Here is a 16,204-nt window from a genome sequence, read left to right as displayed (position 1 = left end):
AGTGCAGCGTTTAGAAATCAATTTCAAATAAATTGATATAAACATAAACACATAAAATAATATGATGAAATCAATTCTCATGTGAAAAAAGTAACCATAAAACAAAGCTAATTGAGAAATACATCTCCACAGATGTAAATAAAATAGCAAAAAGGTTTTTAAATCCACAAAATGTAAAAGTATAATGGAAAGTTCCAAAAAAATAGTGAATCCTCTGAGAGAGATAAAACTCCCCTATGGCAAGAAAAGTGGTCGTTGAAAAAACCTCCACTGAAGCTGTACTCTTGTGAATAAATGCACCTTACTAGAAGGCAAGACCACCTATAAGGATTATCAAGCACACTCTATATAACCCATGTGGCAAGGGAATCACCAGACCTCCAGAAGAGACCTTCATTGTATCACTCAAAAAGATCTATCATAGATTAAGAGAAATGGAGAGAAACTCTCATGGTGTAGTATTTAAATAAACCGGTTTAATGTAAATTTCTAAAAATATTTACAAAGCCTATGTTAAAAACAAGCAACATCATATAGTGCTGTACACGGGCATTGGAACTCTCTTCCCGTGCTATACATTCGTCCACGTCCGAGTCCCGGTTAGTGTGATCACGTCACTCTCACTAGCCTACCACGACATGTTTCGTCACAGCAAACATCATCAGAGGGAGTGTCCACTGTGTACCTGTGTACTACAATATATGCGGTCGGTTGTTTTCAACATAGGCTTTATGAGTATTTTTAATCATTTAAATTAAACCGGTTTATTTAAATATTATACCATTAGAGTTTCTCTCCATTGCTCTTAATTCTTGATGGATGTTTTTGAGTAATACAAGGAAAGTATTTTCCAGAGGTCTGGTGATTCTAATGCCACATGGATTACATACAGAGCATGCTTGACCATCCGTTATTGGTGGGATTTGTCTTCTGAGAAGGTGCATTTATTCACAAGAGTACAGCTTTAGTGGAGGTTTTTTCAACTACCACTTCTTGCTATAAGGGAGTTTTATCTCTCTCAGAGGATTCACCATTTTTTCAAACTTTCCATTATACTTTTACATTTTGTGGACTTATCACCTATTTGACCTTTTTGCTATTTTTTTCACACCTGAAATTAATTGGAGATGTATTTCTCAATTATCGTTGTTTTTGCTTTCTCGCATGAGAATTGATTTCATCATATCATTTTATGTGTTTATGCTTGTAGGAATTTATTTGCAATTGATTTCTGAGCGTTGCACTTTTTAAAATTATTGGATTCTGGGTTAGTATCAAGGCCTACAGTGCTGGCAGCTATTTTCATTATATTTACACTTGAGCGCAGAGTTTTTCTCCCTATTTAAACTGGTCACTATTTTCACTAAGAAGGGAAATTAGGGAGGATGCTAAATTTTAAGTTGTCACCAGAAGATGAGGTAAAGGAAAATCTCCCAGTGAAGGAAAATCTTCCAATAAAGACACTTGATCTGGTGAAAACTATCTCAGTGGATCTTTTAAAATAATTTTGTGGTCTCGTCGTGTGCCACGTCCCTATAGGGGTCCAGTAGGGGACTTTCCCTCTTTCCGGATTTTATCCAACTGGAATAATTGTCTGTGTTGCCAATAGCAACAAGATGGGTATTCCCTAACTGTACTGCTTGTATGTCAGATTTTGTGGCCTCATTTATTAAGTCATTCTGAATTTTATAAAATTATCTTGGGTCTCATTTAAAATGGATGTAAAATAAGACAAGTTTTGGGTTCCCCAGTAGCAGGAGATTCCTACTTGAATTCAAAGATGGCAACTGGAAATAAGAGCTTGGTTGCCTTTAGGCTGCTATTATAAGATGCATTGACAATGAGGACTCTTGTATTTTAGAAATGTACCCTGCACTCTACATTTATGTTCCTGGATTCTAGAAGACTCATTATAATCTACCTATGTGCATTTATGAATTTTTGTTTGATAATCACAGTGCATGTAGTGTATGCCCTCATTCCCTGTTTTATTTCTTTGTTAGCTTGCCTTGAGTGTATTTTATTCCTTTATTCTCTGTTTTTGCTTTTGTATAGAGCATTGTATTATTTACCCATTGTGAGCAGTATACTTCTGTTCTGTCCTATTCACTGTTTCACACTGTCATTTTCATTATGTATGTCCCCATTTTGTATTCTGTTCTCTGTAGGCAACCTGTATGCTCTTTCTGTTTTCAAGCTCCTCAGTCTGTGCTTTTTTACTCAAATTTTGTTCCTTAAACCCAATTCAGTGTTCTATAGTCCTATTTTATTTCTTGTCCTGGTTCAGCATTTACATATTAATTCTGTGTTCTTCACTTTTACTGGGTCCCTTAGAAAGTAACATTCGTTACTTTATTCGATCATTCTGTTAAACACGAGTTCTTATCTCTAGAGCCTGTCCTTTCATACGTCCTGATTCGGCATGTTACAATTTCTTTCTGTAGCTAGACAGACACCTTTGTTATTATAGTAATACTTATTATTACACAGAATTTATATAGCATCAACAGTTTGTGCAGTCCTTTTCAAATCACCTTGGAATCTGTAGATGTTGATTGTCCATGAACAGGATGGGAGGTCAGGGCTGTCTGTAAGGTGAGGCAAACAGGGCAGCTGCCCAGGGTCCTATCATTTTTTTAGGGCCCAAAGCAGCTGCCCGCACTGCCCGCAAATTGGGAGCCCCATCTGCGCCACAAAACAACCACTCAAGTCCACTCCACACGGGCAACAGCCAGCATAAGCACGCTGTGCTGTAAATCTGGAGCAAGGGGCGGGCTAGGCCGTGAGCACCAATGATGTTCTGACACGTCCCATACCATGCCTGAAAATCGGGACCGGCCTTGGGAGGCCTCGGGTGGGAGCTGATGTCAGAGTGCTGTGCTATTGTCAGAGCACGTGGCAGACCAGGACCAGGTAGGTCCTTTGTCTCTCTTGGCTCCCCGTATTCCAAAACTCTGGCATGGCTGTGGCTTTTATTTAGAAAGCATGCAGCATGGCCCACAAGACCAGTGGTGGCACTGCGCTGACATCTTCCACACAGTGAAACACAGCATTGCTTGATGGGCTTCTTTTAGACCTGGCTCACATGTATGCGGGTTTGTGCAGGCAAACAGTTTGCCTGAATTTCCCACAGAAAAAAAGGAGCATGCAGCATTTTAAAAAGGAAGTGGCCTTGAAATAGCATCATGCTTTTGCTCCATGCGATTTCCCTGCGGTTCCTGCACTTGTAAACGTGCTGCGTTTTTAGATGCGAAGGCCATACGTCTAAAAACAGAGCGCGTTTGCGGGTGTGCAAACTGCAGGTAAGTCACATGGTGCAAAAGCATGATGCTATTTCAAGGCCACTGCCTTTTTAAAATGATGCATGCACCTTTTTTCTGCAGGAAATGCAAGCATTGGCAGCCCACTCAAGTGAATGTGCTGTTGTGCTTGAGCATACATGTGAACCAGGCCTAAAGTGGTAGTAAAGTAATTTTTTAAAAATAAAAACATGGGTCCCACTGCAGGTTTAAGTTAAAATGCACTAGTATGCCATGCATAATAGCAGATTATGACAGACTTACCTGCAAACTGAGCCCTTTATGGCTCCCCTTGGCCCTCAGCACATTACTCTTCTTTCTGGGTTCTCAACCTTTGACCACTTGCAAGGACAGGCTGCGGTGACGTCACTCCCATGCAAGTACACAGGAGTCACATTACTGCAGCACACATAGTAGGCTCTAAATGTGATGTGAGCTGCAGGCAGGGGGGGCCATTATATACTAATGATATGCTCATCTTGTTATTTTTGTTCTGATTTTCTTATTATGAACAAGGAAAGATCTTAAAGATTCTTAAAGCAGAGCTCCACCCAAAAGGAGAAGTCCCACTTTAGGTACTCCTCCCCTGCCACATTTGGCATCAAATTTTTTGTGGGGGAGGAGAGCAGATACCTAGTTCTGACGCTTCCACTTTCGCTCGGATTGCCTAGGCGATCTGAGCAGAAGTTCTAGTTTCCCTCCCTGCAGTCTTCTGGGACACATCACAGGTCCCAGAAGACTGCTGGACCAGAAGGCACAGTCCGACTCATGCATGCGCAGTGGGCACCCGGCAGTGAACCTGCAAGCTGTCACAGTTGGGTGTCCACAGTTGAGATGCCAGCAGCAGGGAGAGAAGAGGGAGAGAAGGGATGGCTCGGGTGAGCACAGATCTGGATTCTGGGAAAGGTGAGTGTGTGTTTATTAAAGTTAGCAGCTACAGCTTTTGTAGCTGCTGACTTTTAATAAACACAAAAAAACCACTGGAGCTGCGCTTTAACATTCCCATTCTGTGCTATATAAACATGACTTGGGGTTTGAGCAAATATCCTCAGCCCCCCAAATCCCCTCTTTAATGCCACAAATTAGACAACACACTATGCAATAAGAATTTAAAACGGGAAGAGGGTCTTAGAAGCGCACAAAGATGAACCACCACTATATTTAGCTGGCACCCAATTGCCTTGATGTGAACTTAGTGTTTAGGATCGTCATCAACACAGACCACACAATGGGCTGTCCCCAAAACACCAGTGGGACACTCAACTGCCGATATTACTACTGATCCTTTAATTCGAGTTCCAATTTTTTTTTACGTTTACCCTAACCATACCAGAATCCAGATGGGTAGGTGATACAACTCTTAATTTAGCAAAATGTATGATCATCTGTCCCAGAGACCTAACCACCTGACCTGACCAAGTAATAAGTAGGCCCCCTTTCTTCTCAAAAACGCCAATCATTAACCCTTTTCTAGCTTTGATTCCTCCCTTTAGTAATGCAGCTCATGCATCCAGTTTTACCTTCACTAACAAGTACTTCATGGAGGAATTTTTGCTAAAAAGTACAGGTAGTGTATAATCCTAAAATATTCCAGTTTAAACCCACCAACAACCATGTAATACAGATTGCATGCATTGTTTAAGTATGCATCAGATACTATAATTTTGGGAAATCTAAATGAGACTGTACAGAGCTAAAGGACATTGTGAAATGGTTGGCCAATTAGGATAAAAATCATTTTTGGCAATTTTTTTTCTAAATGCTGTTTTTACATACACTATATTATCAAAAGTATGGGGACTCCTGCCTTTACACATACATTAACTTTAATGGCACCCCATAGGGTTCAATATTGAGTTGGTCCACCCTTTGCAGCTATAACAGCTTCAACTCTTCTGGGAAGGCTATCCACAAGGTTTAGGAGTGTGTCTATGGGAATGTTTGACCATTATTGTTGAAGCACATTTGTGAGGTCAGGCACTGATGGGGACGAGTAGGCCTGGCTCACAGTCTCTGTTCTAATTCATCCCAAAGGTGTTCTATTGGGTTGAGGTCAAGACTCTGTGCAGGCCAGTCAAGTTCCTCCACCCCAAACTCGCTCATCCATGTCTTTATTGACCTTGCTTCGTGCACTGGTGGACAGTCATATTGAAACAGAAAGGGGCCATTTCCAAACTGTTCTCACAAATTTGGGAGCATGAAATTGTCCAAAATGTATTGGTATTCTGATGTCTTAAGAGTTCCCTTAACTACTAAGGGGCCAAGCCCAACCCCTGAAAAACAGACCCACAGCATAATCCAACTTCCACCAAATGATTTGGACTAGTACATTAAGCAAGGTCCATAAAGACATGGATGAGCAAGTTTGGGGTGGAGTAACTTGACTGGCCTGCACAGAGACCTGACCTCAACCTGATAGAACACCTTTGGGATGAATTAGAGACTGTGAGCTAGGGCTTCTCGTCCAACATCAGTGCCTGACCTCACAAATGTGCTTTTGGAGAATGGTCAAGCATTCCTATAGACACGCTCTGAAACCTTGTGGACAGCCATCCCAAAATAGTAGAAGCTGTTATAGCGGCAAAGGGTGGGCCAGCTCATCATTAAACCCTTTGGACTAAGACTTGGGTGCTGTTAAAGTTCATATGCGTGTAAAGGCAGGCGTCCCCAATACTTTTGGTAATATAGTGTATGGTATAGAAAATGAATACCATGTGGTAATCTTGGTCTATGTTGTGGAAATCACTTACTGTTTTACATTCAGATTCTATTGGTTTGCTGCACACTTCTTACAACTCTTGCCTTTTGCCTTTGCAGTCGCAACTAAACGCAGACCTTTCACCAGACTTAAGGATATATGGAGATTCGGGTACCTGTTGCCACAAGGCGAGCATTTTCTACATTGGCATCATTTTCTTTCTCACTGCCTTATTCTGACAGTGATACAATGGACATGGAAATCTTCTATTCCCAGATGGTGACAGAGACTGACAAAATGTATATAACTTGATCAAACCCTCCACAATGGAGTGCAAGCCAGAGAGCTTATGACAGATACAATGGAGACAGGAAAGACTGATGAAAAACTGTACAATCACCTGCTTTGTTCTAGTAGGAAAGATTCCTGTATATAGATATAAAAGGGGACTGGTGGGCCATTTGTGTGTTTACTATGTGTATAAATAGAAAATAAAATGTCAGGCTTATTATGATGACTATGGTCTACACGGGCACTGGATGCAGAAGCTCATGCTGTGTAAAAATGCCACCATTTTTCCGGTCAGCACTCTTCCAGCTAAGAGGAGGGGTGACTCCTGGGAAGAACAGTGCAATAATAAAGAGGAGAAATACCCGCAGACACTGCAGTCATGCTAAAGCAGAACAAAGATATAAAACCCACTATTTCAATCAGTTGTGTGTTTATTAAAAATGTATGACAGGTATTTTTAATGTAAAAGAGAACCCTGGGTAAACCACAATATACACAGAATAAATGCATATGTGAGGTCTGTTTTGTCTGCTAATGAGAGGTGTATTTTTGTCCATCCAGTCCTGAAATGTACACAGCTATGTTACACAGCATAGGCCTGTCTGACGGGGAAGGAAATCAGTATTTTTTTCTCCACTGCAGTTAGAAAACACATACAGGTCCTGTCCCTTATTAGCCTGTGACTGGACAGTGAAAGAAGAAATAGGAGGCTGATAGGCTCAGGTCTCCGCCACTCTGCAGAGCACGTGAACACTGCAGCATATCTGATTGGCTTCTACTATATTACATGGCAATGTTTCTTCAATGTCCAGTTAGTAGGCTGGGGAGGTGATTCTATATTTCTTAACTGCAGTGATGAAAAGTAATGTCATACATGTGGCTATAATGACTGGTTCCTTATTAGAAGACTGGCCAAACAGAATGACTTTTCTTCGCTGAATATATACTGTAGCTCCTTCCTGCAAATTAGCTTTAATTTTTTTACATGGTACAATACGACCGCCTGTGGTTCACCAAATCAGATCTTTACCGGGCTTTGGTGACGCGCTTGGCACATATCAAGCCTTAGCGTTGATTTGCCATTTTTAATGCCTGTGTGTGTAAACCCTAAAATTCCCTGAAAATAGCAGCGATAATGTGAGATTCTACAGCAGAGGTCTTCAAACTACGGCCCTCCAGTTGTTCAGGAACTACAATTCCCATCATGCCTAGTCATGTCTGTGAATGTCAGAGTTTTACAATGCCTCATGGGATGTCTAGTTCCACAACAGCTGGAGGGCCATAGTTTGAGGATCCCTGTTCTACAGCATTGATGGGGAACCTTGGCACCCCAGATGTTTTGGAACTATATTACCCATGAAACTCAACTATACTGCAGAGTGCATGAGCATCATGGGAAATGTAGTTCCAAAACATCTGGAGTGCCAAGGTTCGCCATCACTGTTCTACAGCATCCATTGGTCAGGTTTTAAATGAGGGATATATCTTGGGGGTTACTGTTCTTAGCACGTTGCTCTTTGCCTTGTTAAACATGCTTGACGGAGATGCAGTAAAAGGATTATGTTGTAACCTATAAATCAATGGTCAATTGAAGAGCATCATGGGAGAAAAGTTCTGCAGACGTTTGATGGGAGAAGACTTCAGGCGCAATGTTCTGCAGATACACAGAATCAGCAAAAAAGACTGCCGCCGAACAGATTTTCTGTCACTTGATGAAATATTACAAACGTATTGACCTGCGCTGGACAAACAAACAAATCTTTAGTGCAAAACCCACAGAAACAAATTATTGTATTAATTGTAATGGGGGTCTGCAAAATAAGCTTGCAAGCAGCATCCATCAGGAAGCTGACGGGAGATGCGTTAGCAGTGGGAAGCGCTGGAGCTCTTGTTCCCTGTACATAAATATCTTTATACGCCGTCTGCAATCCTGCATTTTTCTTCATTTAACGAATTAAAATGTATTGACTCCAAAGTCTCATTCATTTTATTGCTGGATAGAAGTGGCATGTCAAAGGATGTCTGGAGTGGGGTGGAGGGAGGGATACAAGAGACAGGAAAATGCAGACACACACAGAACTACGGACTTGTGGGCATAATGAATGGAATGCTTGGAATTCTGCATTGTATGTATTATATATACTTGCCGATTTTAGGAGAAAGAACGGTAGTCATGTTATGGATTTATATTTTACACATCCTAATAATTGTTGAGTCGTTGACCCAGAACAGGCGTGCAGATGTGGAACGTCAGAAGTCATTATTTACATACTTTTCTGATTCAAAGAACCAAAAGCAAATCTGAAGGCTTTACCTCCAGGGGAGGGAAAAAAAGGACTGTGTGCATGAGACATAAACATGTCTTCAAGTGGGACTTACATGTCCAGTGGTCCTACACCAACACCGGCATCTCCTTCGGAGTAATCAAAGAGAAGGAACTCACTGCTCAAGGTGGTATGAAAGCCTGATGACACACACCGGTGCATGCCCCGGCTCGCCTCCGTGGACAATCAATGAAGAAAAAGAAACGACTGCACTCCAGATGAGGTCAAAATCCAGATTTATTGACTGGACATTCCAAAGTGACAATAGTGACAAGGTAGACGCGTTTCACACACTAGAATGTGTGCTTAATCTAATGATTAAGCACACATTCTAGTGTGTGAAACGCGTCTACCTTGTCACTATTGTCACTTTGGGATGTCCAGTCAATAAATCTGGATTTTGACCTCATCTGGAGTGCAGCCGTTTCTTTTTCTTCATCTCCTTCAGAGTGCCTCCTCATTGGCCAGCAGGGGATGATGGCACTCCTACCCATGTGCAGGAAGCTGTCATCCCAGCACTCAAAGTCCAGCCCTGTGCTGTAAGCTGAGCATGCGCCTGTGCAGCTCAGTTTACTGTGCTGGAGAAGACAGTGCACACAGGACTCTTTTTCCTCCCCTGGATGTCTATGCTCCAGGGTAGAAAAAAGCAGTGTTTAAAACGCACCTTCAGTCACATTTTGAAAAACGCATTTAGGAGCATCAATCGCTTGGTCCTTCATTCATTTCATTGGCCAGAATAGTAATTTATTCTGGCTATTGGAATGAATAAACACTCAAACGCTAAATGCGCCTAGCACTTAAGTACATTTAGACACATTTACACGTGCTTAGGCGTGTCGGGTGTTTTTTTGTAGCAAAGCACTCCTCTCCTAAGCGTGCGGCCTTTGGGTTCTTTTCTGTCTCTAAACTTTTATGTGTGCAAGAACACATAGGATAACATAAAGGGGCGTTTAGAGGCAACAAAAAAAGTTTTTGATGTCCTGTGTCCATGAGGCCTAAGAAGCAGAGGTCACCAATGTTAGCCTTCTTTACTCATGACAGTTACTCTTCAACATTCTAATATCTAAACCATGTATACAGTTCTGGCTAGAAGTTTAAACATTTGCTTAGTAACATAATCAGTGTCAGAGCAGGTAGACACAAAATGGTTGATTTACTAAAACTGAAGAGTGCAAAATCTGGTGCAGCTGAGCATGGTAGACAATCAGCTTCTAACGTCAGCTTGTTCAGTTAAGCTTTGGCAAAACATTTACAGATAGATAGATAGATAGATAGATAGATAGATAGATAGATAGATAGATAGATAGATAGATAGATAGATAGATAGATAGATAGATAGATAGATAGATAGATAGATAGATAGATAGATAGATAGATAGATAGATAGAGAAAATGCTGAATTCCATATAAAATGGTTCCTCTGCTGGTCATCCAGGCAGTGAAGGAGTTACGATAAGACCATGGAGTGTGTCCACTCCCCCATTTGCTTCAGCTGGCAGCAGCAGGGAGCTGGCACTCGGCAACCCCATGCTGGCACAGCGCGTTGCGTTGTTTCTAGCCACGCTCTTTTGTGAAAAGATATTTACCAGCTGCAGGATGGTCTGCCAGTGTTTGAACCCTGAGCGGAAAATTACAGCTAAAATTCAATCCCTGGCTATATAAAACACAGACTATTAAAGAGCTATGAAACACATAAATATGTAAAAGTTCTATTACTAGAACAGAGCTGTAATTCCTTGTGCTATATGGAAAAGTGAAATTCCTATGGCTGTTAAAGCTTCCTTCGTACTTAGTGGGATAAAAATAAAACTGGTGGAGGCACATTGCATCCTAATTTTATGTAGTAGTCCTCATTTGGTTGGATATTTATTCTACTTTGAAAAGTCTTCTTAAGTGGGCTATATGAACTTTCTTCAAGCATAACCTAATAATACTAATCAACAATGACAACGTCATAAGTGCCCTTTGGCCTAGTCTGCTTAATGTGGCCTAGGATTATTAATGGTGTGGTGTAGGTGATCACTTTTACCTTCCAGGCCTCAGCCTCAGACATTAGAGGGCAGTTTTATCTTGGGGGGAAGAAGAGCAATTGTACAAGGTTCTCAAACCTGTCAGATTGATTTTGCCTTCCACCAGTAGGACATTGTTGTCTAATCTGCATGAAAACCATGTTCGTGGACAGGTTTTAGGCCAGGGTCTACTGCAATCAGTTTGGATCACATGTAGGTGCTGTAGATCATGGGAGTCAATCAGAATCCATCTTTACGAACGTGACTGTAGCAGAACTGAGTCTGTTTTTTTGCTATGGATTAAACCAGTTACATAGAAACTATAAAATTGTTTCATATATACAGTGCCTTGAAAAATAATTTTCCACATTTTGTCATGTTACAACCAAAAACGTGAATGTATTTTATTAGGATTTTATGTGATAGACCAACACAAAGTGGCACATAATTGTGAAGTGGAGGGAAAATGACAAATGGTTTTCAAAATGTTCTACAAATAAATATCTGAAAAGTGTGGCGTGAATTACAGCTGCAAGTCTTTTTGGATATATACAAAAGAAGGTGGTATACATGGGATGAGGGTGTGCCTCAGTCCCAAATTGTATATATATAAACACAATTCATTGCCAACTGGACTTTAATGGGTCACACCCCAGGAAAAATGTAAAATCTACAAAAGTATGTATTGTTCCACATCAAAACATATTACATACATTTAAAAACCTTTTGTCATATATAGTCGCCAACAATCAAAGTACATAAGTGAACCACAATAAAACAAAGATGTAAAACGTCCATAGAAATAGGTGATCTGTGCTGGTTTTCTCTACGCGTTTCGTGAGATAAAAAACGTTCTTCCTCAGGAGAGGCACAGATGGATATCTAGAATACAAAATCCCTTAGCACAAACAGAAAGTGGGTATATAGTCCATGTATGCCGTAATTTCAATGTCTAGGGTGATGTTGTTACAAGATTCCACTGTGTATATGGCTGCAGCACTTCTTCAATGAGTATATTGGATGCGTCTGTGAACTGTGAATAAAAAATAAAAAAGAAGGCGCTGCCATCTAAGTGTATCTGTTTAATGAGTTAAAAACATATAAGCAGTAAAAAGTTTGCCCTCACAAGGATGAGAGACTTAAAAGCAAATCGAATATCTCTTTTGGAGGCGGGTGGGTGCAGACAAGCGTCCAGAGAGGATGGATATAACTGTCATGGATCACCGCTGTACCATGCTCTGATACAGATCAATGTTGCAGTGGGAGCTGCACTGGACGGATCAGCAGGCAGCCTGATGTCAAAAGATCTCTCTGAGGAGCAAGGTAGGTTGTCTGGAAGTCATTGCCAGAGGAGCTGACAGGCAGGGAGAGATGTAGCCTGGAGCCTTGACCAGGCTGAAAAGCAAGCCGGCAAAGATTCTACGGCCGGAGGACGTCAGGCTGTGTTGACGTCACAGAGTAGGTGGCAACATGTTTAGAAGCGATTTCACTCCTTTGTCAAACCAAAAGGAAGGGCAAAGGGATAACTAAGCTTATATTTATGGAGTGCAAGGGAAGAAGGGGGAGGGTTTGGATTATTGATAGGATCTCTATACTGCGAACAAATCCAACCATTATTGTGGAACTCTACACTACAATTCCATTGTAGACGCTCGTAAAAAAACAAAACAAAAAAAAAAACAAACAGGAAATAATCATAACACATGAAACATATTAAATAAAACAATAAATATTAAAGAAAATAATTAAAATGGAAATAAAAATAATAAGGATTAAATGTACAAGTGGATTCTAAAAAAAGATGGGGAGGGAGAAGATCGATATAAAGAAAATTACATACACTATTTACTACTTTTATTTACTACATACACTATTCTAAAAGATTAAAGGAATACTTTCTATTCAGAGTATAGCATCAAGTCAATTAAACTTCTGGGATATTGATCTGGTCAGTTAAGTAGCAGAGGAGGTTGTTAATCAGTTTCAGCTGCTTTGGTGTTAATGAAATGAACAACAGGTGCACTATATGGTCAATAATGAGACAATCTCCAAAACAGGAATATTTACAAGTGGAGGTCACTGAAATTTTTTTTCCCTACTCATCTCTTCTGACTGTTTTTCACTAGTTTTGCATTTGGCTAGGGTCGTGTTACCAATGGTAACATGAGGCGATACCTGGACCCTATAGAAGTTGCACAGGCAGTCATACTCCTCCATTGCCAGAAAGTTTGTTGTCTCTCCCAGCACAGTCTCAGGAGCATGGATGAGATTCCAGGAGACACGCACTTACTCTAGGAGAGCTGGACAGTGCTGTAGAAGGTCCTTAACCCTTCAGCAGTACGGATATCTACTCCTTTGTGCAAGGAGGAACAGGATGAGCACTGCCGGAGCCCTACAAAATGACCTCCAGCAAGCCACTGGTGTGCATCTCTCTGACCAAAAACAGAAACAGACTTTATAAGGGTGGCCTGAGGGCTCAACGTCCTCTAGTGGGCCCTGTGCTCACTGCCCGACACCATGGAGCTCAGTTGGCATTTACTATTGAACACCAGAATTGTCAGGTCCACCACTGGCTTCCTGTGCCTTTTCGCAGATGAGAGCAGGTTCACTATGAGCACATGTGACAGATGTGAGAGGTTCTGGAGAAGCCGTGGGAAAAGTTATGCTGCCTGTATCATTCAGCATGACTGGTATGGTGGTGGGTCAGCGATGGTTTGAGGAGGCATATCCATGGAGGGACGCACTGATCTCTACAGGCTAAACAATGCACCCTGAATGCCATTAGGTATCCGGATGAAATCCTTAGACCCATTGTCATGCCCTACACTCATGGGTCCTAGGTTCTTCCTTGTGCACGACAATACCCGGCCTCATGTGGCAAGAGTATGCAGCCAGTTTCTGGAGGATGAAGGAATTGATATCATTGAATGACTCTACGCTCGTCTGAGCTAAATCCAATAGAACACCTCTGGGACATTATGTTTCGGGCCATCTGATGCCCCCAATTTGCACCTCAGTCTGTTCAGAAGCCCAGTGGTGCCCTGGTCCAGATCTGGGAGGAAAAACCCTAGGACACCAACTGTCGTCTCAATAGGAGCATTGCCAGGCATGCATACAAGCACATGGGGGTAATAAAAAACTACTGAGTACCATTTTGAGTTGCTGCAATGACATTTCAGAAAAATGGACAAGCCTTCTGCATCCTTTATTCACTTAGATTTTTTTTTTTTGGGGGGGGGGGAGGGTCTTTGTATTCAGCCCTCTGTAGGATGATAATTTTCATTTCCATCAAATAATGTGGCATCCTTTCGTTCCTAGCGCATTACCCAATCAATATCAGCATAGATATCCAGCATGATATTTTTCCCCATTGAGATCTGATGTATTTTCAAAGTGTTCCTTTAATTTTTTTGAGCAGTATTAACATATATATATATATATATATATAGAGAGACAGAGAGAGAGAGAGGGAGAGGGAAAATAAGTATTTTAATCCTGCTGATTTTGTACATTTTCCCACTGACAAATAAATGATCAATCTATCATTTTAATGGTATTTTACCAGTGAAAGACAGAAAAATAACAAAAATATCCAGAAAAATGCATTTCAAAAAAGTTATAAATTGATTTGCATTTTAATGAGTGAAATAAATATTTGACCCCTTCGCAAACCGTGACTTAGTACTTGGTGGCAAAACCCTTATTGGCAATCACAGAGGTCAGACATTTCATGTAGTTGGCCTCCAGGTTTACAGACAAAATCTCAGGAGAGATTTTGTCCCACTCCTCTTTGCAGATCCTCTCCAAGTCATTAAAGCCGAGTTCCACAAACAAGACAACCTCTTGATATGATGCTGAGCACGTGCACTCAACCTCTTTTTTTTTTTCACTCAACCTCTTTGGTCGACCTTGGTGAGGTCTGTTCTGAGTGGAACCTGTCCTGTTAAACCGCTGTATGGTCTTGGCCACTGTGCTGCAGCTCAGTTTCAGGGTCTTGGCAATCTTCTTATAGCCTAGGCCAGGGGTCTTCAAACTATGGCCCTTCAGTTGTTCAGGAACTACAATTCCCATCATGCCTAGTCATGTCTGTGAATGTCAGAGTTTTACAATGCCTCATGGAATGTGTAGTTCTGCAACAGCTGGAGTGCCGTAGTTTGAGGATCCCTGGCCTAGGCCATCTTTATGTAGAGCAACAATTTTTTTTTTTCAGATCCTCAAAGAGATCTTTGCCATGAGGTGCCATGTTGAACTTCCAGTGACCAGTATGATAGAGTGAGAGCGATAACACCAAATTTAACACACCTGCTCCCCATTCACACCTGAGACCTTGTAACACTAACGAGTCACATGACACCGGGTAGGGAAAATGGCTAATTGGGCACAATTTGGACAATTTCACTTATGAGTGTACTCACTTTTTTGCCAGAGGTTTAGACATTAATGGCTGTCTGTTGAGTTATTTTGAGGGGACAGCTAATTTAATGAGATACTGTAAGTACAAAAGTGAGCACACCCCTCACATTTTTGTAAATATTTTATTATATCTTTTCATGTGACAACTTTGCTACAATGTAAAGTAGTGAGTGTACAGCTTGTATAAAAGTGTAAATTTGCTGTCCTCTCAAAATAACTCAACACACAGCCATTAATGTCTAAACCGCTGGCAAAAAAAGTGAGTACACCCCTAAGTCAAAATGTCCAAACTGGGCCCAAAGTAACAATATTTTGTGTGCCCAACATTATTTTCCAGCACCGCCTTAACCCTCTTGGGCATGGAATCCACCAGAGCTTCACAGGTTGCCACTGGAGTCCTCTTCCACTGCTCCATGAAGAGCTGGTAGATGTTGGAGACCTTGTGCTCCTCCACCTTCCATTTGAGGATGCCCCACAGATGCTCAATAGGGTTTAGGTGTGGAGACATGCTTGGGCAGTCCATCACCTTAACTTTTAGCTTCTTTAGCAAGGCAGTGGTCGTCTTGGAGGTGTGTTTGGGGTCGTTATCATGTTGGAATACTGCTCTGCAGCCCAGTCCCCCTGGGAGGGGATCACGCTCTTCTTCAGTATGTCACAGTACATGTTGGCATTCATGGTTCCCTCAATGAACTGTAGCTCCCCAGTGCCAGCAGCACTCATGCAGCCCCAGACCATAGCACTCCCACCACCATGCTTGACTGTAGGCAAGACAAACTTGTCTTTGTACTCCTCACCTGGTTGCCGCCACACACGCTTGACATCTGAACCAAATAAGTTTATCTTGGTCTCATCAGACCACAGGACATGGTTCCAGTAATCCATATCCTTAGTCTGCTTATCTTCAGCAAATTGTTTGCAGCTTTCTTGTGCATCATCTTTAGAAGAGGCTTCCTTCTGGGATGACAGCCATGCAGACCAATTTGATGCAGTGTGTAGCGTATGGTCTGAGCACTGACAGGCTGACCTCCCACTGCTTCAACCTCTGCAGCAATGCTGGCAGCATTCATATGTCTATTTCCCAAAGACAACCTCTGGATATGACACTGAGCACGTGCACTCAACCTCTTTGGTTGACCATGAAGAGGCCTGTTCTGAGTGGAATCTGTCCTG

At 41.6% G+C, this 16,204-nt stretch overlaps 1 protein-coding gene across 1 annotated transcript in view; it reads left to right on the top strand.

The window, feature by feature from the left end:
• The window catches only part of GFRA2 (GDNF family receptor alpha 2), a 184,297-nt gene extending 177,792 nt beyond the window's left edge, over positions 1 to 6,505 (top strand). Inside the window, exon 9 of the mRNA XM_082255379.1 lies at positions 6,117 to 6,505. Within this exon, the coding sequence (XP_082111505.1) occupies positions 6,117 to 6,236 (120 nt within the window). The 3' untranslated portion in view covers positions 6,237 to 6,505. The remainder of the gene's footprint in view (positions 1 to 6,116) is intronic.
• Positions 6,506 to 16,204: the final 9,699 nt, after the last annotated feature.

Source organism: Pelophylax lessonae (assembly GCF_965119305.1).
Source record: "Pelophylax lessonae genome assembly, chromosome: 4".
Lineage (NCBI taxonomy): Eukaryota > Metazoa > Chordata > Amphibia > Anura > Ranidae > Pelophylax > Pelophylax lessonae.
The sequence above is the reverse complement of the archived record's forward strand: the minus strand, read 5'-3'. Positions and strand labels throughout refer to the sequence as shown.